Source organism: Ascaphus truei, chromosome 7 (assembly GCF_040206685.1).
Source record: "Ascaphus truei isolate aAscTru1 chromosome 7, aAscTru1.hap1, whole genome shotgun sequence".
Lineage (NCBI taxonomy): Eukaryota > Metazoa > Chordata > Amphibia > Anura > Ascaphidae > Ascaphus > Ascaphus truei.
The window spans coordinates 7,084,426-7,110,542 of NC_134489.1; the positions used below are offsets into that span (position 1 = coordinate 7,084,426).

At 42.2% G+C, this 26,117-nt stretch overlaps 1 protein-coding gene across 1 annotated transcript in view; it reads left to right on the forward strand.

Moving 5' to 3' along the window:
- The window catches only part of LOC142498607 (cytochrome P450 2C20-like), an 88,480-nt gene that overhangs the window by 48,131 nt on the left and 14,232 nt on the right, over positions 1 to 26,117 (forward strand). Inside the window, exons 6-7 of the mRNA XM_075606813.1 lie at positions 1,144 to 1,285; positions 1,640 to 1,827. Coding sequence (XP_075462928.1) covers positions 1,144 to 1,285; positions 1,640 to 1,827 — 330 coding nt within the window. The remainder of the gene's footprint in view (positions 1 to 1,143; positions 1,286 to 1,639; positions 1,828 to 26,117) is intronic.

The following is a 26,117-nucleotide window of genomic DNA, read 5'->3' on the forward strand; positions in this document are numbered from 1 at the left end:
GGACGGCACCACGATCAGATCCTGCCCCCCTTCCTCCCACTCCCGCCCCCCCTCCCTCCTGCCCCCCTCCCGCTCCGGCTCCCGCTCCCGCTCCCTACAGACCGCATATCACAGTCTGTGTCTGTCAGTGCCCCGCCTGTCTGCAGTGCGGGGCGCGCTGACTGAGGGAGCGGGGCCTTAGCCTAAGTCTCTAGTTGCAGTACCTCGAGACACTTGTGACGTCACTGGGCTCTCCGGATTGGCTGTATTATCCCCCAATAGGGACTCGCTGCTTCAGCTACCTTCTCAATGAAGGCATAATATGGAAATAACTTGCGTTCCCGTATGTGAGATATAGCATGCAATTAATAAAATACTGGACAAGTTGGCACACTATGGTCCACGAAACACCCCTTACGCGTTTCGTCTTGAAAGACTTCGTCAGGGGTTACTTGCATGGGTCATCATACATAATTTATAGATTGAATAGCCAATCATAGACAGGTAAAATAAAATTGCATGATAGATAACAGATGAGTACTCTAAATCTGAGTTAACTCCTTTAAATGCTGGTATAAATATACATTAATGTCAAAGATGAACTTTTGTTGATAATAGTACATAGTTACATAGTTACATAGTAGATGAGGTTGAAAAAAACGTATGTCCATCAAGTTCAACCTATGCTAAATTTAGACAACAGATACTTTATTCTATATCTATACTTACTTATTGATCCAGAGGAAGGCAAACAAAAAACGCCATTATGGGGAAAAATTAATTCCTTCCTGACTCCAAGAATTGGCAATCGGATTAATCCCTGGATCAACGGATATAATAATATATATATCATAACATGTATATATATATAAAAAAATGAACATGATGTATGATTTAATATACTGTACATAGCAATTATTAATTAATAATGACATAGTTAATTATCTGTAGCTGCAATTAACCAGCTCCATGCTGGATTCCTCAGACCAATACAGGCTTTTTATTGAAGTTGTTTTAGACAGGGGTTAAGGCAATTACATGGGTTATTACCGGGGTTATTGTGACAATAAGGTTAGCATTCAAAAAAAATTAAATATATATATTTTTCAATGTCAGATATTATGTTGCTCTGCTATGCTATTTCACCCCTGTAAATATCCACAGGAGAAACACAACCCAAATACTGAATTCCACTTTGATAACTTATTTGGGACTGTGCTGGACCTGTTCATGGCTGGGACGGAAACCACAAGCACAACATTGAAATACAGCTTCCTCATCCTTCTCAAATACCCAGACATTGAAAGTAAGTATTACTCACACTACATTACTCTTCAGGCAGAACTATACGATGTTTACTAAGCAGTTTTCTTACATACAGTACAACACCTTCCAATGTGGGAAGACATCTTATAGCCAAATAACTTGAATGGCATTCAACACTGATCTTCACTAATACTCGTTATAAGAGCTTTGTGGATCACTTACTTTGAGACATATTTACTAAAAAGTCTATTGCATTAAGACCCTTCTGGCACCCATTGGCTTGAATTACCTGTATGATGTCTTCCAGTGCCGTAAGATGTTTAATTGTAAGAGTGTTTAGTAAAGAGGGGCCTGAAACACACTGTAATCTCTCTGTTTTCATACCTTCCTACAGGAAAAGTCCAGGAGGAGATAGACCACGTGATTGGTCAGAGCCGCTTTCCATCGGTGGATGATCGGAGCAAGATGCCTTATATGGATGCAGTGATTCACGAGATACAGAGATTTGCGGATATTATTCCATTTGGAGTACCACATGCAACCAGAAGAGATACAATTTTCAGAGGATACAATATCCCCAAGGTCAGGAGCCTGCAACATACAGTAGACATGAGGAATGAGTGAGTCAGGGAAACATGTTGCAATCTATGATAACTCTGACAGAACAGTGATATGTTTTATTGTGTATTGGGTAATGGGTCAGTCCCATATACAGTAGGACCAAAGTTAGCCAATTGGTCAAAAGATCTATCCCATGTCGGACCAAAGTAACTTAATAACTCTCTCACTCTCTGCTCCTATTTGCTATAACTGAGACCTGGCTCACTCAGTCTGACTCTGCTCTGGAAGCTGCCCTCTCTTATGGTGGCCTTTCTATCTCCCACACTCCATGCCCTGATGGCAGGGGTGGAGGTGTGGGGCTTCTGCTCTCCTCTCTCTGCCATTACCGAAACCTTTCTATTCCTCCCTCTCTTGCTTTTCCCTCCTTTGAGGCTTTACACTGTCCAGATCTTCTTTCCTCTCCCTGTCCACGTGGCAGTCATAGTTACATAGTTAAATAGTAGATGAAGTTGAAAAAAGACATAGGTCCATCAAGTTCAACCTATGCTAAATTTAGACAACAGATACTTTATCCTATATCTATAATTACTTATTGATCCAGAGGAAGGCAAACAAAAAAACCCCATTAAGGGGAAAAATGAATTCCTTCCTGACTCCAAGAATTGGCAATCAGATTAATCCCTGGATCAACATCCTTCCCATGTATACTTATTTGGTATATCCCTGTATACCTTTCCCATCTAAAAAGATGTCCAACCTTTTTGTGAACAAATCTATTGTATCTTCCATCACAGTCTACATGGGTAAGGAATTCCACATTTTAACTGCCCTTACTGTAAAGAAGCTTTTCCTTTGTTGCTGGTGAAATTTCCTTTCCTCCAACTTTAAGGGATGGCCCCGACTCCTTAGTACGGCCCGTGGGATGAATATTTCTTTTGAAAGCTCCTTGTATTGTCCTCGAATATATTTGTATATAGTTATCATATCCCCTCTTAGACGCCTCTTTTCTAATGTAAATAAATCTAATTTAGCTAGTCTCTCCTCATAAATTAGATTGTCCACCCCCTTAATTAATTTGGTGGCTCTTCTCGGCACTTTCTCTAGTTCCATAATATCCTTTCTTAGGATTGGTGCCCACAATTGTACTCCATATTCAAGGTGTGGTCTTACTAATGCTTTGTAAAGGGGCATAATTATGTTTACTTCCCTTCCATCCATTGCCTGTTTGATGCAAGATAAGATCTTGTTTGCTTTTGCAGCTACTGCATGACATTGGGCACTATTGCTAAGCCTGCAGTCAACAAACACTCCTAAATCCTTCTCCATCAAGGATTTCCCCAATATATCTCCATTTAATTTGTAAGTCGCCTTTTTATTCTTGCATCCCAAATGCATAACCTTACATTTATCTGTATTAAACCTCATTTGCCATTTACCTGTCCACGTTTCCAGTCTCTCCAAGTCCTTCTGAAGAGAAATTACATCCTGCTCTGATTCTATTACCTTACACAATTTAGTATCATCAGCAAAGATGGAGACTTTGCTCTCGATCCCAACCTCAAGGCCATTAATAAACAAGTTAAAAAGCAGGGGTCCCAGTACCGATCCCTGAGGTACTCCACTCACGACTTTAGCCCAACCTGAAAAAGTTCCATTTATGACAACCCTCTGTTGTCTGTCCTTTAACCAGTTTTCAATCCAGGTGCATATATTATTACTGAGTCCAATTTTCTTTATTTTGTACACCAACCTCTTGTGTGAAACCGTATCAAAAGCCTTTGCAAAATCTAAGTAGACCACATCAACTGCATAACCCTGGTCTAACTTCCTACTTACCTCCTCAAAGAAACAAATAAGGTTACTTTGGCAAGATCATAAATCCATGCTGACTATTACTAATAATTTTGTTTTCCATTAGGTATTCCTGAATATTATCCCGTATTAAACATTCAAGTAGTTTCCCTACTATTGAAGTCAGGCTTACAGGTCTGTAATTTCCCGGTTGTGATCTAGCTCCCTTTTTAAATATAGGCACCACATCTGCTTTACGCCAATCTTGTGGTACTGAGCCTGTGGAAATTGAGTCCTTGAATATTACATATAATGGTTTTGCTATTACTGAGCTTAACTCCTTGAGAACTCTTGGATGTATGCCATCAGGGCCAGGTGCCTTATTTACTTTCATTTTTTCAAGTCGCTTATGGACGTCTTCCTCAGTTAACCAATTGTTCATTAATATGGAGGTTGTGGCTTCCTCCTGCGGCATTACTATTGAACTTGACTCTTCCCTGGTAAACACAGAGGCAAAGAATTTGTTTAATACCTCAGCTTTTTCCTTATCTCCAATAATCTGCCTACCCATCTCACACTGAAATTGTCCTATATTTTCTATTAAAACCAGAGACATAACATAAAACACAGACAAAGCTCAGTTTTTAGCACATCTAGTGAGACTCATACACGGTACAGTGCCTAAATATATATGGATAAATATCTAATAAGTAAATGGTCTTTTAGTTTGACATTTTTGGCCAAAATTGTTGTAAGCCCCTGAGCCAACGCCAAGGCAGACCACATATCAGGGGTCCCTAACGCTAATATAAATTCTTAATAACCTGTTTAATAACAGGAAGAATGATTTATAGTAAATCTGTCAATATTAGCTGCAAAGTTCTGTCTGACTGAAGCTTTTATTAACCTGTACATTACCAGGAAAAGCACTCTGTATTAGAGATGTCACAGCCAAACTGCAAGCAGGCAAGTTCCCCTGAGTGGAAGATGCTATGGAGTGAGCCCATGACCATTTAAATGTGGGAGGGGGTGAGCTTAAATTAAGTAGGAGGTTGCCAACCTCCAATCAGCCATGACTAGCTGGACAAGAATTGTAAAACATACTGGACACCTAACAAGCTCCTATTAAACCCCCAAAATACCCACAACATATATATAAGCATATGAGTATCAGAGGAGTGCTACTGAGCATGGCAATATGCATTAAAACCAGAGACATAACATAAAACACAGACAAAGCTCAGTTTTTAGCACATCTAGTGAGACTCATACACGGTACAGTGCCTAAATATATATGGATAAATATCTAATAAGTAAATGGTCTTTTAGTTTGACATTTTTGGCCAAAATTGTTGTAAGCCCCTGAGCCAACGCCAAGGCAGACCACATATCAGGGGTCCCTAACGCTAATATAAATTCTTAATAACCTGTTTAATAACAGGAAGAATGATTTATAGTAAATCTGTCAATATTAGCTGCAAAGTTCTGTCTGACTGAAGCTTTTATTAACCTGTACATTACCAGGAAAAGCACTCTGTATTAGAGATGTCACAGCCAAACTGCAAGCAGGCAAGTTCCCCTGAGTGGAAGATGCTATGGAGTGAGCCCATAACCATTTAAATGTGGGAGGGGGTGAGCTTAAATTAAGTAGGAGGTTGCCAACCTCCAATCAGCCATGACTAGCTGGACAAGAATTGTAAAACATACTGGACACCTAACAAGCTCCTATTAAACCCCCAAAATACCCACAAGATATATATAAGCATATGTGTATCAGAGGAGTGCTACTGAGCATGGCAATATGCATTAAAACCAGAGACATAACATAAAACACAGACAAAGCTCAGTTTTTAGCACATCTAGTGAGACTCATACACGGTACAGTGCCTAAATATATATGGATAAATATCTAATAAGTAAATGGTCTTTTAGTTTGACATTTTTGGCCAAAATTGTTGTAAGCCCCTGAGCCAACGCCAAGGCAGACCACATATCAGGGGTCCCTAACGCTAATATAAATTCTTAATAACCTGTTTAATAACAGGAAGAATGATTTATAGTAAATCTGTCAATATTAGCTGCAAAGTTCTGTCTGACTGAAGCTTTTATTAACCTGTACATTACCAGGAAAAGCACTCTGTATTAGAGTTGTCACAGCCAAACTGCAAGCAGGCAAGTTCCCCTGAGTGGAAGATGCTATGGAGTGAGCCCATAACCATTTAAATGTGGGAGGGGGTGAGCTTAAATTAAGTAGGAGGTTGCCAACCTCCAATCAGCCATGACTAGCTGGACAAGAATTGTAAAACATACTGGACACCTAACAAGCTCCTATTAAACCCCCAAAATACCCACAACATATATATAAGCATATGAGTATCAGAGGAGTGCTACTGAGCATGGCAATATGCATTAAAACCAGAGACATAACATAAAACACAGACAAAGCTCAGTTTTTAGCACATCTAGTGAGACTCATACACGGTACAGTGCCTAAATATATATGGATAAATATCTAATAAGTAAATGGTCTTTTAGTTTGACATTTTTGGCCAAAATTGTTGTAAGCCCCTGAGCCAACGCCAAGGCAGACCACATATCAGGGGTCCCTAACGCTAATATAAATTCTTAATAACCTGTTTAATAACAGGAAGAATGATTTATAGTAAATCTGTCAATATTAGCTGCAAAGTTCTGTCTGAGTGAAGCTTTTATTAACCTGTACATTACCAGGAAAAGCACTCTGTATTAGAGATGTCACAGCCAAACTGCAAGCAGGCAAGTTCCCCTGAGTGGAAGATGCTATGGAGTGAGCCCATAACCATTTAAATGTGGGAGGGGGTGAGCTTAAATTAAGTAGGAGGTTGCCAACCTCCAATCAGCCATGACTAGCTGGACAAGAATTGTAAAACATACTGGACATCTAACAAGCTCCTATTAAACCCCCAAAATACCCACAACATATATATATAAGCATATGAGTATCAGAGGAGTGCTACTGAGCATGGCAGTGGTCTGCCTTGGCGTTGGCTCAGGGGCTTACAACAATTTTGGCCAAAAATGTCAAACTAAAAGACCATTTACTCATTAGATATTTATCCATATATATTTAGGCACTGTACCGTGTATGAGTCTCACTAGATGTGCTAAAAACTGAGCTTTGTCTGTGTTTTATGTTATGTCTCTGGTTTTAATGCATATTGCCATGCTCAGTAGCACTCCTCTGATACTCATATGCTTATATATATGTTGTGGGTATTTTGGGGGTTTAATAGGAGCTTGTTAGCTTGTTAGGTGTCCAGTATGTTCTATATTTTCTATTCTCATATTTTTGTTATTAAGGTACTTAAAGAACTTTTTAGGGTTGACCTTACTTTCTATTGCAATCCTTTTTTCATTATCCATTTTGCTAATTTGATTGCCCTTTTGCAATTTTTGTTACATTCCTTATAATTCTGATACGATGTCTCTGTCCCTTCTGACGTCAAGAATCTAAACGCCTTCCTCTTCTTGTCCATTTCCTCCCCTACCTGTTTATTTAGCCACATTGGTTTTGACTTATTTCTTTTATACTTATTACCCAAGGGTATACACTGATAAGTGTGCTTTTCTAACAATGTTTTAAAGACTGACCATTTATCTTCTAAATTTTTCCCTGCAAAAACATAATCCCATTGTATTACTACTAGATTAGACCTCAGTTTATTAAAATCTGCCTTTCTAAAGTTTAAAGTCTTTGTTGAACCCAAGTAATCTGTTTTTTGATCATTTATTTCAAATGAGACCATGTTATTATGATCACTGTTACCCAAATGTTCCAGGACTTGAATATTTGTTATTACTTCTACATTGTTTGATATGACCAAATCCAGAACTGCCCCTCTCCTGGTTTGTTCCTCAATAATTTGGCTCATATAATTGTCTTTAAGCACCCCCAAAACCCTGTTTCCTTTTGTTGTAACGCTAATTTCATTGCCCCAGTCTATGTCTGGATAATTAAGATCCCCATTATGCAAACATGACCCAGTTTTGATGCCTTTTCCATTTGCAAAAGTATTTTAGCTTCCTCAATCTCTCAGATATTTGGTGGTTAATAGCATATTCCCACAAACATTTTCCTAATACTTTTACCTCCACTGCTAATTTCTATCCACAAAGTCTCTACATTTTCATAATTCCCTTCATAAACATCATCCCTTATAATAGGTTTCAGATCCGGTTTAACATATAAACATACTCCACCTCCCCTTCTATTTGTTTGATCCTTCCGAAAAAGGGAATAACCCTCTAAATTAACTGTCCAGTCACGAGTTTCATCCCACCATGTTTCAGTAATGCCTATGATATCATACTGCTCCCTTGCAGCTATTAATTCAAGCTCCCCCATTTTATCTGTCAGGCTTCTTGCATTAGCAAACATGCATTTAAGTTTTTTTTCAGCCTGTACTATTATCTTATCTGCTCCTTCCTTTCTGCGCCCACTTGGTTTAGTCTTTAGAAGTTTTCTAGTATTATCTGTATTTACTATGGGTGTCTCACTGCTTGTCAACTCGCACTTGCCCCCATTCGACATCCATACCAACTTGTATCCTCCTCTATTCCATTTAGTTCATTATCTGTTTCATTCCCCTCTCCCTTCCATCCTAGTTTAAAATTTCCTCCAACCTTTTTAGCATTCTCCCCCCTAGCACAGAAGATCCCTCTTCATTGAGGTGCAATCCGTCTCAGAAAAGGAGTCCCAGTGCTCTAAAAACCCAAACCCCTCCTTCCTGCACCACTTTCTTAGCCATGCATTAACCTCCCTGATCTCCGACTGTCTCCCTTCGGTAGCGCATGGCACTGGTAGTATTTCAGAAAATACTACCTTGGAGGTCCTTGCCTTAAGCTTTTGGCCTAGATCCCTGTAATCATTTTTTAGGACCCTCCATCTTTCTCTAACTTTGTCATTGGTGCCAACGTGTACCAAGACCGCCGGTTCAATCCCAGTCCCCCCCCCCCCCCCCCAACAATCTGTCTACCCGATCCGCAATGTGCCAATCCCGAGCACCCGGGAGACAACAAACTGTTCGGTTCATGCGGTCACGGCAACAGATTGCCCTATCTACCTTCCAAATAATTGAGTCCCCTACCACCACAATCTTTCTTTGTATCTGAGCATCCTGAGTCCCTACTGTGCTGGAGGAACTATTCCCCTGGCTGATAGAGTAATTAGTCTCCCTGAGCCTTGCCATTTCTGCCCCGACATTCCCAATATCTTTACTCAACACAGCAAATCTATTTGGATGTGTCAGCTAAGAAATGACCTGCCTCTCCCTATTGCCCCTTCCATCTATCCATTGCCCCTTGTCATCTATCGCCCACCTTCCTCTACTCATTCCCCTTCTGCCTTTCTCTCTCACTTTGAATCCTGGCTCTCTTTCTTTCTCTTTCTCTCCTCAGACTCCCCTGTTCTTCTCCTTAGGGACTCAAATTGCCACATTGATGACCCCTCTCTCCCTTGGGCTTCCCGTTTTCTCTCTGTAACCTCTTCTTTTGGCCTTCAACAGTGGACTGGAGCCAGAACCCACAAGGATGGCCACTACCTCGACCTGGTTATCATTAAAAACTTCTCTCTCTCCGATTTCTCAATTTCTCCCTTTCCTCTCTCTGACCATCACCTCATCTCATTCTCTCTATCTCGCTTCTCCCCTTCTCCAACTCCATCTACCCAGCGGTTCTGCAGAAAACTGCGCTCTATTCACCTACCTGACTTTGAGTCCACTTTACGCTCCTCCCTCTCTTCTCCCAGCTCTGCTACAGACCCTGACAACCTGGTCAGGAACTACAACTCTGCCTTATCCTCTTTGATCTACATGCCTCGCTTTCTCTCTGCTGTCCTCGCCCTTCTAACCCCAAACTCTGGCTAAATTCCCACACGCGCATGCTACGTTCCTCCACGCGTTCCTCTGAACGCCCCGGGAGGAAATCTCATACTCTCGCAGACTTCCTTCACTACAAATTTATGCTATCCTTTCTCAACTCTGCCCTCTCGCAAGCTAAACAAGCCTACTTTTCTTCACTAATCAACACACACAAGTCTAACCCACGCCGACTCTTCTCTGTCTTTGACGCTCTACTCAAACCACCCCCAGCTGCCTCTTCTTCCTCCATCTCCGCTCAGGACTTTGCTGACTATTTTAAGGTGAAGGTGGAATCCATACGTCAGAACATCCCGTCTGTTTCTTCCTCCCATCCTACACCTCTTCCTAACTCTCCTCCTGCCCTCCTTGACTCTTTTTCCACTGTCTCAGAGGAAGATGTGTCACTGTTGATCTCCTCTTCTCCATCTACTACTTGCACTCTTGACCCCATTCCCTCCCATCTCCTAAAACTTCTTGCTCCTTCTATAATCCCTACGCTCACACACATTTTTAACTCCTCCCTCTACTTTGATACCTTTCCCTCCTCCTTTAAACATGCAACAGTTATCCCATCACTCAAAAACAGCAAGCTTGACCCTACCTGTCCTTCTAACTATCGACCTATATCTGTCCTGCCTTTTGCCTCTAAACTCCTTGAACGTCTTGTATTCTTTCGCTTGCTTCATTTTCTCAACACCTATTCTCTCCTAAACCCTCTACAATCTGGTTTCCGCACTGCTCACTCCACGAAAACAGCACTCTCTAAAATAACTGATGACCTCCATACTGCCAAAGTCAGAGGTCATTACACTCTTGACGCCTTGAAGATCTCTTGAAGATTGACGCCTTTATGCCGTTTTCCACAGGTGATGCTTAACATAAATACTTTAACTATACTATATTTTAACTCATATTACTCGACCTCTCTGCAGCATTTGACACCATGGACCACCCTCTTCTCCTTCAAATTCTCCATACTCTTGGTATTCGGAACAAAGCTCTATCCTGGATCTCCTCTTACCTCTCCCATCGTACTTTCAGTGCCTCTTCTGCTAACACCAACTCCTCCTCTATTGATCTCCACAGGGCTCTCTCCTGGGACCTCTTCTCTTTTCTCTGTACACACTCTCTCTAGGTGACCTAATAACATCTCTTGGTTTTAAATATCACCTCTACACTGATGACACACAAATTTACTTTTCAACACCCGACCTTACACCTGCTGTACAAACCAAAGTTTTTGACTGTCTCTCTGCTATATCATCCTGGATGGCCCTCCGTCGCCTTAAACTCAACATGGCTAAAACAGAACTCCTCATACTTCCTCCCAAATCTGGCCCTAATACCTCCTTCCACATTACTGTTGGAAGTACGATCATTAACCCAGTAGCCCAAGCACACTGCTTAGGGGTCACTCTGGACTCCTCTCTCACTTTCTCCTCTCACATTCAAAATGTTTCTAAAACCTGTCGCTTTTTCCTCCGCAATATCACTAAGATACGCCCGTTCCTCTGTTGCTCGACTGCTAAAACTCTGATTCAGGCCCTCATTCTCTCCCGTCTTGATTACTGTAACGCCTGCTGTCCAGCCTTCCTGTTTCTCACCTGTCTCCCCTACAATCTATCCTAGAAGCTGCTGCCAGAATCGCTCTGCTCTTTCCTAGATCTGTCTCAGCATCTCCCCTCATGAAATCCCTCTCCTGGCTTCCGATCAAATCCCGCATCTCACACACCTTTCTTCTCCTCACTTTTAAAGATTTACACTCTTCTGCCCCGCCTTACATCTCAGCCCTAATTTCTAATTATGCACCATTCCGACTCTTGCGTTCTTCTCAAGGATGTCTTCTTTCTACCCCCTTTGTATCTAAAGCCCTCTCCCGCCTTAAACCTTTTTCACTAACTGCTCCACACCTCTGGAATGCCCTCTCCCTCAATACCCGACTAGCACCCACTCTATCCACGTTTAAGACCCACCTTAAGACACACATGCTTAAACAAGCATATGAATAGCACTGTGGATAATACTGGACACATGATATAAAGCTTTGTCCCCTGTATACGCACTTACCAGAACTCCCTCCTACTGTCTCTGTACGTTCTCCCTACCTACCAATTAGACTGTAAGCTCCTCGGAGCAGGGACTCCTCTTCCTTAATGTTACTTTTATGTCTGAAGCACTTATTCCCATGATCTGTTATTTATATTATCTGTTATTTATTTGATTACCACTACTGTGAAGCGCTATGTACATTAATGGCGCTATATAAATAAAGACAAACAATACAATACAATACAATACAACAGTGGCATGTACTGTAAAATGGGTTAAAGCACCGATCCCATGTAGGACCAAAGTAACCAAATTATAGTGGCATTTTTAAAGGGTCAGCCATGAGGATCAATGAGACTTAATTAGAGATGGGTGAATTTTTGGTGCGGATATGGATCAGTAGTGGATCGACCGGTTCCTTTGGTCCGCGGATTACAGTGGATCAATTTTAAAAAACGGTGATTTACATTTTGCATATTTTTTATTATTATTACCAATACACTCCACAGATTGCACAACCCTTGGAGGGATTTATAGATTTCAGTCTGCGGATTCAGCAATCTGTTGGCAGATTGTTACGGATTGTCCAGCAGATTGTATCCAATGGCAGTTTTTGATGAATCCACGCTGATTAAAACCGACCAAATCCACTGGTGGATTTTAAACCAAAAAAACAGATTTTGGGGAGAAATTTTGAGAAAATCCTGTAAACGGATTTGGGAGGATTGGCCAACCTCTAGATTTAATGACAGTGACATATTTACTGATAAAAATCAGGGGTCTTAAACATCCTTGTACCTGCTGGCTTGTCTTGCCCTCCCACATTGTGCCCACTTTCGACTCTGCAGCAGCTAATATGTTACTAGCAGACTTATTAGGCCAATGGTAGTTCCCGGTTAAGCCTTTCACTTGGATTTTGTCCAGAGAGGGTGTGCAAACTCTCACTGCTCTACAGCTTCTCTCCACACATACCCAGATCCCAAACCCTCCTCCCCTTCTCAGCAGCTCCTCATCTGACCCTCTTCTTCCTGCTAACACACCCGGATCCCACCTTACCACACTCTGCTGCTCTTCACCCTCCTCCACCGGGATCCTTCCACCGTGCATGATCTCTCCTCATCCCCTTCTCCTATCTCTACAGCTCCTTAACTCACCTCGCTCTCCTCCTGTCCAACATTTTTCGTCGCGACTCTGCGACTTCCTCAGGGGTAACCCATAGGAAGTCGCAGAGTCACAACAAAACGCGGTAGGTGTGAGACACTGCAATCCTTCAAACCTTTGAGAGGTTTTAATCCTGCTGGTGACCCCTTTTTTAATTGCTTTACATCAGCTGTGACCAATATCTGCTGATTCAAACAGAGGAGCGGAAAGGTGGGACGTTCCTCTGCGAGTGAGACTCAGAGCACTAATCCCACTGGTCTCATAATCGGCTTCTTCCAGCTGAGCTTTAATATTCACTCCGTTGCGCAAACAATATGGACAAACGTGTTTGATTTTATTCACCAACCGGATCAAAGTAGAAACCTTTACAAGTCAGTGACAGTCTGTTCCTAACAGATAAATGCTGGAGGCAAGGTAAGAAGCTGTTTGCTATTTGTGCAGAGATTCCAATAGCACCCTCAGACAGATTTCATTTTGGGAAGTTGATCCCTGTATTGTGACCCTCTTGTGTCTTCCTCCCAGTGATCTCTAACAGTCCCAGTGTGGTAATTATATGCTATCACATTTCCTATCATCACTGAATTGTGGAGTGTACTTTTTTCTGTTCTAACCCTTCAATACATTAATATTTATAATATGGATCATTCGTTTTCTTTTCCTTTTGTGTTTAAGATTAGTTTCGAACTTGGTTCCTTTGAAAGCTGCTTAATCTCCAACTTTACTCCTTTTTGAGCTGGCATTAAATACAGTATATTCAATCATTGATTACAAGGAGGATCACAGTTTAATAGAAATGTAATCTTTATTATTTATTATTTAATTCACATTTAGGTTAATTGGCAAGTTATCACAATTGGAATGTACAGGCATACCCCGCATTTACGTACGCAATGGAACGTAAAGCGAAAATGTACTTAATTCACTAGCCTTTTCCTACTTATCGATGCATGTACTGTACTGCAAACATCATATACGTGCATAACTGATGCGAATAACGCATTTGTAAGAAGCTCTATAGTCTCCCCGATTGCGCACAGCTTCAGTGCAGGTAGGGAGCCGGTATTGCTGTTCAGGACGTGCTGACAGGTGCATGCGTAAGATGTCATTTGCCTACTGGGCGATATGTCCTTAAAGTGAGTGTCCTTAAACCGGGGTATGCCTGTACATATTTTTATTTTCAAGTGATTCATTTCACTCAAGCAATCTGTTATTTCACATAAATTAATCAATTTACATGTAATATATTAGTGTTACTGTATCTTTGATATCTTTTTCATCAGTTTTTCATATATACACAGCTGAACCCCGTTATAACGCGGTCCTTGGGGTCCAAAGAATCATACCGCGTTATAACTGGGATCGCGTTAAAATGTCACCTTTAACCGGCATCTAAATCTCTCTCCTCAACCACGTGCTCTCCTCTCTCTTCTGCGCTGTGTGCTCTCTGCTCTCCTCTCTCTCCCGCAGCTTTCGGCTTTCGTGCGCGGTGTCATTTATAAACATTCAATGCTTTATTGACAATGGACAAAACATTTTACACATGCAGGGATCGAACTCAGGACCTTCCATATACTTGTACTGGTTACAAGACAGACCCTATTAATATATTTATCCTCTACAACACCATACAACTACCATACTCACCGATGCTATGGGTCAAAAAGATTACAAGTGATCCCATCGAGGTGGAAAAATCACTGCAACAGATGGCACACCGCTTTCATGGCAGGGGTTACCACAGAACCGAGATAGAGAAAGCTCTGATCAAAGCGAGAGCAACAAAGCGGACAACGGTACTTACATCCAATACAAGTAATAATGGGGAAGAACATGTCAATGTTATCAGTACATTTACCACAGCCTCTAACCTCATCAAATGGAGTATATACAAGAATTGGCACATTTTAACTAATGATGCCAAAATAAGACACCCCTGCAAAGATCTACCGCAGAGGATGGAACTTAGGAGACACCCTTACACAGGCGGACCCGGTGACTAAATATGCACCAACCATCACATGGCTGTCAAGAAAACCTGGGGCATTCCACTGCCATGGCTGCATTAATTGCCAGTTTATGCAAACTGGATTGACTTTTGTTCATCCCCACAACGGTAATGCTATCATAATCAGGAACTACCTCAATTGTGAAAAACGCTTTGTAGTATATTTGATCGAATACCCTTGTGGCTTATGCTACATTGGAAAAACTACCAGGATGTTTAAAGAAAGGATGGCTATCCACAGATCTACCATCAGGAAATTTCACCAGCAACAAAGGAAAGGGTTCTTTACAGTAAGGGCAGTTAAAATGTGGAATTCATTACCCATGGAGACTGTGATGGCAGATACAATCGATTTGTTCAAAAAAAGGTTGGACATCTTTTTAGATGAAAAAGGTTTACAGGGATATACCAAATAAGTAAACATGGGAAGGCTGTTGATCCAGGGATTAATCCAATTGCCAATTCTTGGAGTCAGGAAGGAATTTATTTTTCCCCTTATGAGATATCATTGGATGATATGACTCTGGGGTTTTTTGTTTGCCTCCCTCTGGATCAATAAGTAAGTATAGATATAGGATAAAGTATCTGTTGTCTAAATTTAGCATTGGTTGAACTTGATGGACCTACATCTTTTTTCAACCTCACCTACTATGTAACTATGTAACTCTGTAATAACCAATTAATGAATCAACTGAGCTATAATTTAAACAATATATATTTGTAACTCAAAAAGAGTCAACGAAAGAAAGTGTGTGTATATATGTAATAAGAAAGGGAAATTAAAAAGAAAGGAAAAAGGCGGGAGGGAAAGGAAGAGGGAAAGGACAAGGGACTGGAAAGGGATAAGAAGAGGTAAGGGAGAAAAGGGAGCAAGAAAGAAAGGGAAAAAAAAGGAAAGAAAAAATAAAGAAAGACAGAAGTGAAACAAATGGCATAAAAAACACAGACCTCAAGTCACATAAATGTGGATTGTGACATATACCGGATAATCAATCTAACAAAAAAAAAATCAGTTCCTATTCCACATTTATGCCTTTAGGATATAGTGGCTTATCATGCCCATATTATATGGGTATGATGTACCACTCTGCCAATCAATGGATAGAGGGTAGAGTGGCCCTTGAGTGGGTGGGTAACGGGGTTGGGTCGGTTAACCCTGTAATAACTATAGCGGTTATTAATCGGTAAGCCACAGTTCAGCATAGCTTCTGTACCTTGGTGCTGTCTGCTGTTGCGTGGCCCCTTTTGTCTTTCAGTTCCTATTCCTGTCCCTGGAGATACTGCTGACCTCCCTGGATCTCAACCTTTGGCTTTGGACTTCGACTACGCTGCTCTCTGGAACCATTGGATTTGGCTTTGGACATTACTACTCTGCAGACTTCTATATCCCTTGGACACGGCTTACGGACACTCTACTACGCTGCTCTCTCCACTCCACGACCCAGGTTTACGGACACTCTACTATGCTGCTCTCTCCATCCCACGACCATTGGCTTACGGACTTTACCTTTCTAAGCTGGAGTTGGCAAGTACGGTACCCATTCTATTTTTGTTACCAGGACCACCTTCGCTACTTCCACACTCTGGCCGTGCCCCTATTTATTGCTAGGTGTGTGGTATTACTCCTTTCCACCTCAGTCCCGGGGGCTCGTCTGTCTTGTTGGCAGGCCGAGCGTTACACAGTGTTGTCACAACAGTTTGAGGGAGTGGAACATCCAATCCTTTTTCTGTGTAGGAAATTGTTCCAGAGGGAAAAAAAACTACTCAGTGATTGAGAAGGAGTGCCTCGCAGTAAAGTGGGCAATCGAGGCTTTGAGGCATTACCTGGCAGGAGTCCATTTTACTCTGGTGACGGACCATGCTCCATTGAAGTGGTTAAATAGTTTGAAGGACTCCAATGCTAGATTGACCAGGTGGTATATGGCCCTCCAACCCTTCTCATTTGAGATTCATGATAAGATAGGGGGATAAACAAGCGCAAAAAATACTGTGAGCAAAAAAGAATACTTATAATTCCAATGTTGATAATAAATATAATTTCCCTTGATGGTTGCCGCACCGGATAGCAAGTGGGTTCGGTCTAAACCATTTGAATAGTACAAGGAAAGGATTCCAATGCGCACAGTCTCATCAGGATTGGAAATATATAAAGAGAAGAAAAAACACTATAGTGTGATATTATATACAACAAAGTGAACAAAGAAAGTATTGCACTCACATTTTGTGAAATAAAACGGGAGTTTCGGTTACTAAGTTTAACCACACTGATGTTACGGGCTCTCCGTTATCTGGACACTTCCGATGATGTACACTGTCTCCAGCAGCAGGACTCGCAATATCGTGCAGGCTCACCGGTAGCAGGATATTCTCAATAGTACAGATGAAACACAAATAGTGTGATACTGTATATATAAGTATTAGATGGGTACTAAACAAAATATACACTCACATTTTGTGTTATAATCATTCGCTTTTGGTTGTTAAAGTAACCAACTTCAGAGTGTTGTTCTGGAGTCACAGGATACCTCCAGTAGAAAAAAGGAAAGGACACAGGAAAAAGGAAATACATCTTTATAAGATAAAAGCAAATGCAAAGCTGCACCCAGATTACCAAAAGAGCTGCACTTAAAACTACTGGAACCCCACTACCAATAAACCCCAGTGATGGCCATACACGAGGGGATATAACATAGAGGGGGTACAGAGCTCCAGACAGCTCCAAGGAGTCTAATGCAGTCCTTGCAAATAAGAAATAACAGTCCCAACGTGTTTCGTATAATAAGACTTCTTCCAGGGGTTTTCTCTCAGAACCTCTGGCTATCGTTTTGAGAGAATCAATTAAAGGATTACAAATTGGGAACCAAATAAGAAAATTAGCTTTATACAGTATTCAGACGATTTGATTTTGTTTTGTCCAGATCCGGCTAATCAGTTACCGCTAATCATGCAAATTATTGACAAATACCAAACTTTTTCAGGCTATAAAATTAATTTTACAAAATTCTCTGGCTGGGGAAGGGAACTCTAGATTTCATAGACCCACCAACACCATTAAAGTCGCTAAGGATTCCATTAAGTATCTGGGTATTCAGTTTCCCCTGAACCTACAGAAGCTATATGAGCTGAATTATTGTTTGTTGACTGCAGGCTTAGCAATAGTGCCCAAAATCATGCATTAGCTGCAAAAGCAAACAAGATCTTATCTTGCATCAAACAGGCAATGGATGGAAGGGAAGTAAACATAATTATGCCCCTTTACAAAGCATTAGTAGGACCACACCTTGAATATGGAGTACAATTGTGGGCACCAATCCTAAGAAAGGATATTATGGAACTAGAGAGAGTGCCGAGAAGAGCCACCAAATTAATTAAGGGGGTGGACAATCTAATTTATGAGGAGAGACTAGCTAAATTAGATTTATTTACATTAGAAAAGAGGCGTCTAAGAGGGGATATGATAACTATATACAAATATATTCGGGGACAATACAAGGAGCTTTCAAAAGAAATATTCATCCCACGGGCAGTACTAAGGAGTCGGGGCCATCCCTTAAAGTTGGAGGAAAGGAAATTTCACCAGCAACAAAGGAAAAGCTTCTTTACAGTAAGGGCAGTTAAAATGTGGAATTCCTTACCCATGTAGACTGTGATGGAAGATACAATAGATTTGTTCACAAAAAGGTTGGACATCTTTTTAGATGGGAAAGGTATACAGGGATATACCAAATAAGTATACATGGGAAGGATGTTGATCCAGGGATTCATCCGATTGCCAATTCTTGAAGTCAGGAAGGAATTCATTTTTCCCCTTAATGGGGTTTTTTGTTTTCCTTCCTCTGGATCAATAAGTAAATATAGATATAGGATAAAGTATCTGTTGTCTAAATTTAGCATAAGTTGAACTTGATGGACCTACGTCTTTTTTCAACCTCATCTACTATGTAACTATGTAAAGCCCTACAGGGCACCAACACAGATGCAGATCTCAATTAACTACCAGTAGCCAGACATTTAAAAAAACACAGACACAGTCTGGCTACCATGCGATGCATGCCAATCCTTCAGGCAAACAGCCCTTCACGTGTTGGGGGCCGCAGCAAACTACTATTACAGCTTGAGGCTAGGATGATCTTTGAATTATAGACAATGGCACCTTATGACCTCAACGAAGAACTGAAACTAGGATGCTTCCTGTAGAATAAACTACTGCTTGCTTGACAGACTTCATTCAACCCCCCCCCCCCCCCCATCCCGGACAGACTTCCCATGGCAGCGCTAATCGGACCCTGCGTGAAGCTCCTGATACATAAAGGACTACTTATGACACTTACTTTGCATCACTACGTCTCTCCGCTATTTTTTCCACAATACCAACACTGTCTACCCATCCCTTCACGCTCCCCATCACATACACTTGTCCCTTGTGGGTTCCTCCGTGAACCATCACTGCATTCTCCAGTATTGAGCACTGGCCACATGGGTATATACATGATATATATATATATATAAAGCAGAAAATAGCCATGTTAGTCCAGTTGCGATAGTGCAGAATAAATGAGTTCTTCAGTATTAGGTGATACCTTTTTTATTGGACTAGCAATTTATGTCATAGTACAAGCTTTCGAGAGTTATCCTCTCTTCTTCAGGTCAAGCAATACTGATATACAAAGGATTCAATGGCTATATACATAAATACATAAATACACACACATACATATATATATATATATATATATATATATATATATATATATATATATATATATATATATATATATATATATATATATATATATATATATATATATAAAAACAACATTACCATTCTCTCGTCCGGTAAAGAAAGACTGCACTCGGTTCAGTAATCATGAAAAACTGTATTGGGCATCTGAATAAAAAAGATAAGTCACCCAATCCGACGTTTCGGTCCTGGAATAGGACCTTTCTCAAGGGGGTGCCCCCTTGAGAAAGGTCCTATTCCAGGACCGAAACGTCGGATTGGGTGACTTATCTTTTTTATTCAGATGCCCAATACAGTTTTTCATGATTACTGAACCGAGTGCAGTCTTTCTTTACCGGACGAGAGAATGGTAATGTTGTTTTTCTATTATTTGAGACTAGCACCTGTCTATATGAACCAGTACATTGAGTGCAAGCTGTGATGTTTGTTTTTTTATATATATATATATATATATATATATATATATATATATATATATATATATATACATAAATACTTATATACACATCTACATATATATATATATATATATATATATATATATATATATATATATATATATATATATACATAAATACTTATATACACATCTACATATATATATATATATATATATATATATATATATATATATATATATATATATATATATATATATATATATATATATATATATATATATATATATATATCCTGGTGCTTGTCTCTTAATAATATGTAAAACATACGTTACCATCCAGATGAATTACAAAGTAGAGACAGCATTCAGAATGTATGTCGGTTTCATGTAATATTTTTGACAATTTAATTTTTTGAAGACCTACATTATGAGTGCTGTCTCTACTTTGTCATTCATCTGGATGGTAACGTATGCTATATATATATATTACTTTAGAAGAAGAAAGAGGAGAAGAGATTACACCCAACAAGACCCTCTCATACCTTATTGGGTCCTGGCGTTTCCCGGTCGCAGAGGGCAGCTTACCAGCAGATGACCGGGATGACCGCAGTAATGGCACAGTCCACCATCTCGTCGGCGCTGTCTCTCAGACGCGGATTGCCGATGACCTCTGAGCTGCATAGGTTCGGGCTCATCCATGGGTTGGGGGACGTAATGGATGAGACTGCGGCTGCAAGACCGGGAGGAGTTGGTACGAAGAAGAGCGCGTTCAAGTCTCCTCTCTCGTAGCCGCTGGTCCACGCGGATGCAGACCGCAATGAGATCCTCCAATCTGGTGGGTCTCTCCATAATGGCCAGCTGGTCCTTGATGGCATCCTACAGACCCAGCCAAAAGGCTGCTGATAGTGAGCCATCATTTCAGGAGGTCTCCGCCGCGATGGTCCGGAAGTCCAAAGCATACTCGGCGACAGGACGAGTACCCTGGGAAATATGGAAGAGAGAAGAATCTGCCGTAATTTGGCGACCAGGCATATCAAATACTTGCCTGAATTCTCGAAGAAAGCGAGAATAGTCATGGGTCATGGCAGGCTCCCGCTCCCAGATGGGGGATGCCCAGGCTAGGGCCTTTCCGATCAAGAGAGACATAATATAGACCACCTTTGAACGAGCAGTGGGGAAGCGCGAAGTAGTTAATTCAAATTGCATCTTGCACTGATTAAGAAACCCTCTGCACTCGTGGGGATCCCCTGCATAGCGGTTGGGAGCCAGGAGACGAGGATCCACAGCCACGGGAAGACCCGGGGAGGGAAACGCCGCAGATGCCATGGCAGAGGAGCCTGGGGAAGGCTGCAACGAGGAGAGTCTAGAGAGCTCCTGCATCATGGAGGCAAGCTGCGCCTCTTGCTGGAGAAGTCGCTGCATGGGGCTTGGTTGCTCAACCTCTTCGGGGTCCATGTCTGTGGGGCTGAGCATAATGTTACGCTGTGCTCACCATGGACAAGGAGGGACCCCGAAACTGAGGTGAGATGGGTAACAAACTGCACCCACAGCTACGGGGACATGCCTGAAAAGTGGAAAATAGGCGTCTGGAACCGTCTGGGAGTATAAGATAAAGTAAGATACTCGCCAGACGAGAAGGGAGGTTCCAGAAGATAGGTGGTACCGAGAGCCTGGGGTCCAGAGCCGGGAGGTAGGTCGAAATCCGCAAACCGAGGTAAAGGGGTCGGGGAGTCCAGGATGTCAGGATACAAACCAAGGGTAGAAGACCAGAGCAGATCCACAGCCAGGCCAGTTCGGTACGCAAGGGATCACTAAGGAGACAAAGAGACAGGAACTGAGGCAGGTACGACCGTGGTTAACACAGGTCATACAAAGCTATGCTCAGCCAAAGAATGAATGGCTGAGCAAGGTATAAGTAGGAGGAAGGACCAATAAGGAGAGGGGGATTAATGAGGTAGCGGCCCCAGGGAAGATAGGGATTGGTAGGGAGAAACTTACCACAGCTGCGCTAGATGTGCAGCTTGTGAGCGGTGCATGCGCATCAGGCATGTGCGCCGCGCGGGAGAGGCGCGCGCGGCCTCAGCTGGGGGCGGGAACTCCTCCAGAGGGAGGACGTAAAGGTCCTCGGCCGTGCGCGCGCATGCGCGAGATCAGTAGCCGCCGCGGGGAGCGGAGAAGCAGTAAGATCTCGCCCGCGGCGGTGAGGAGGCAGAGCTGGAGCGGGGGTAAGCAAAGTCGCGGGATGAACCCCCTTAGAGAGAGGTGTTCCCCCGGACCTTACACTTTTCTTATAAGACTGATTATCTATGTCTGTCTATATATATATATATATATATATGTCTCTATGATTTGGACTGGTGAATCGCTGGACTACAAGTGTAAATATACTCCAACGTGGAGCAGATTTTGTTTGTGGATTTTCACGTTTGCTGTGTTTAAAGCAACAGGCGCAATAAAGCCTTATTTAATTTCACCTTAAAAGCAGTCTCCATTGCGTACCTCTGCACACATCTCTTACATGGTCCTCTTGCGGATCTCCAGCGCTCACAGGGCTGACATAGACACAGGGTCTTTAGAAACATTTCTGCTTTGAATTTTGATACTGAGTATTTTTTCAGTCCTTCTCTTAAGTGCAGCGCATTGAGGTAGTATAGAGAGATTGTATAGTGGCTCTTCACTCTTGCTCAGCTCCAAAATAAATGAAACAAGTGTGCAGCAACGGCAGACTCCTCCCAGCACAATGCATGTTCAGATTGGCTGATAGTGGGTAGCCCCTCCCCTGGGTAGAATTAGGTGCAGGGATGTATATAGAAGGTTGTGACATGGCTCCGACTGAGCCAGTCATCTTGAGGGGCATTGCCTAAGCTTGGAGCCGAAAAGATGCAACTTGGTTTACAAAACTTTTGCAAATTGTGAAGTACAGCCCATGCGGTCCTGCTTTCTTGGCAGGAATGCTTTTTAGATTTTTTAAACACGTGAACACGTGTTGTCCGCCATCCTAGAATACAGCACAATAAAGCTAATAGAACTGTCAAATACACAGGGTCACCTCTATATTGCAAAGTAACGTGGGGGTCACGCTCCCAGAGACAACTGAATCCTGGTGCAACTCCCCCACAGCACAGTATGTTGTGCTATTTTCTTATTAATGGGTCATTCAGCTCCATGCAAGTTCCCTTGGCCCCAACATTCCAACCTTTTAAAAGGAAGGATAATGAAGGTTATTCCCCTCCCTGGTTTCGCCTCAGGGAGAAAAGTCCTCCTTCTGGGAAATAACATGGGTGCCCAAGGGTCCCTGGTACATACCATCAGGGGCCCTGGCCCCGGCCTTTCTTTTACTTCTGCCGACACAGAAGTCCTCCTGCTGCATTGCTGTCATAAAGTCCCTGAAAGCCTGTCCCTTATCTCAGCAACGCCTCCAATTATAGCACTGCTTCCCCCCCCCTCTGTGAGATGTTACTGCTGCTACTAAGATGTTGTGGTGCTGTCATACCTGTGAGGGTCAGGAGAGCTGAGATGTCTGCGTTGGTGTCGGGACAGGGACAGGTTTTTGATGTATTCATACTTCATTCGTGGTGAGAGCGCCTCCAGGTTCAGGGAGCTCCAGAAATCCCAGAGTAGTTATCACCAAAACACACTTCATTCCCTTCTTCACCCAATATGCTGCAACTCATGCAGGGGTACATACTGTAGTGCCAACGAGTATTCTAAAACAAATCTGGGGCAATAACTAACAAGACCCAGGTACATTATGGGTACATGCTGGGTACATGCTGCAACATTTCAGTGACATTACTGCAGACAGACTAATGGCCCATCTGATTAACAGTGGGGGTCACTGGCAGTCCCATTCAAACTGAATGGGACTGCCAGGGACCGCTGCTGTGTTACTGACATACTTAATAAATACTGGTATGTTCTCTGTGACGATGAAGACTTGAAAGAAGTTCTGAATGACAGGGCTTCTCTTGTCAGCAGACGAGCAACTAATATCCGCGATTTTGTTGGTACATAGCCATTTTCAGCGACCTACTAGTGGCACTTGGCTAGCCAATAGATCTGTCGGCTTCTTCAAATGTAACACTTGCAGGGTTTGCTTATCATGTGTCCAGACTAAGCAGTTCAGTAACTGGGATGCCAGTCACATCTACGTTATCAAACAATGTATCAATTGCAAAACGGTTGGTGTTATATATCAAATTGTGTGTACCTGTGGGAAGAAATACATTGGCAAAACCAAGAGACAATTTCGACACAGAGTGTTGGAACAGCTTGGTGATATTCAGAATCACCATGACACCCCTGTAGGCAACCATGTACACCATCACCATTCAGGCATAGCCTCTGTTTTGCAATTTTTTGGAATCAAAGCAGTCTCTAGTCATTTGAGGGGAGGGGATTGGGACAACGAGATCCTGAAACGTGAATCACGTTGGATCTATAATTTGGGAACTCACAGCCCTAAGGGACTGAATGATGAGTTTGTTTCCTCCCCTTTCATCTAACTATGTGTACTTTGATAACTATAGTCCTGTGAACAGTGTACCTATATACACTATATCTGCCATGCACGCCCCGTATTCTTCCCTAGTCTCTAGTGATGTTATACTTTACCCTCGAATTTTCTAGTTTTTAATGGATTTGTTATCCCTGATATCCTTGCTATTAGCCCCAGGGACCATGAACATTTATTAGTGGTCTAGTCCCCGTATATGCGTTTTTACCATTCTGTGACATAGCATACCTCTGCTTTTTATAAAGCATGTTAGCTGCTGCTGATTATATATTTAATCACTGCTTTTAGAGCATCTTAAGACTTGTGACACTCACTACATGTCCGTGTATTAATGTCCTCTTGTTTTGTATATGCTGCCTGTGGACGGACGTTCACAGAGGTACGCAATTAGGAGGCTTTATAACGTGAAATTATAATAGGCTTTATTGTGCCTGTTCCTTTTCATCAGGAAAATTATCAAAACACAGGGGGGGGGGAACAAAGCTTCCATTCACTTGGGAGTAATTCTAGTGAAAACACTATGCAACCAATTCACATCTCCCTAGTCAAGCATTTCTCCCCAGCCCCAAACATAGCATGAAAATAAGCAGATACAGTATAAGCAGTCTCTTAATAATGAAAGTCTTATCTGTTTATCAGCTGTAGAGTAAGCTTCTCTGCTCTCCTGGAACCACACTGAGCGTGCACAGAAAATCAGCATCCAGGTTTAGAAGTCTTATTTGGGCCTTGTGTCTTGAAAGCAGCTCTGCTAACTTTGGCAGAGCTCAAACAAGTGTGTCTCCAAGTTCAGCTCAGGTGTCAGCTAAAGAGTTCTCACTTCCTGTTTGAACAGACAGGCTTTTGTAAGCCATCTCAATCAGGCAGGTGGTGTTTAGTAATTAACTACCAGAAGTTAACCACCACACTGCTAGATTAAAGGCACATTACTGAACAGGGATAAGTCCCCTGTTACATACCTCCCCTGTTTGTGGGAAGCTCGGGCTTACCACGGCCAAAGCCCATCCTTCCACTCTCATTCGAGATCTTTCTGTGACTTGAATGAGAGTGGATGGAGGAAGAGAACCTTCTGTCCCGCTGGGATTGGAGCCCTTTCTCCAGTTTATTTTTGTCTCCTCCCGAAGGTGCTTGAGATCAGCACTCCTCAGTCGCTCGAGGAGGACTTTTTCCACGTAAAGTCTTCTTATTGCTTACGCGGTCTTGAGATTTCTGTTGCGTCGGGCACTCCTCTTTTTGTAGACAAAGTGTATGGCAACAGTTGTAGAGCAGTTAGGACTAGCCCTTGGAGTTTTCTGCTCTTGAAGCGTTCTTTCTGCAGCTTCTCCACACCACGGAGTCACCAGTTCAGCTTCTTCAGCTAAGGATTCTGCACTCCTACCTCTGTTTGTTGCCTGTTGGACAGCTGTAGGTTTGGCTAGTGCTTTCTTTGATGGCTCAAACTTCGTATTTTTGTTTTGAAGTTGCGTGGAGTCCCCAACTCTCACTGTACCCTTGTCCTCACGGGCATTAGTTACTGTGGGATACTGGTGCTTGGGCAGTGCCAATACCTTTTTCCATATTGGAGGATCTGTATCAGAGTCTCCTTCATATTCTGGAGCTCTGTAATTTTTGTCGTCAAGGTTGCCGCTGCGTCTGTTTTCTCCTTGGTGTACTGACTCAAGGGAATGGAACAGTCTCTCTGTCTCTCCAGCTCTTGCTCCAGTTTCTGAGCCTTCTCACGCTCCCTCTCATACAGAGTCACCTGGTATCGAAGC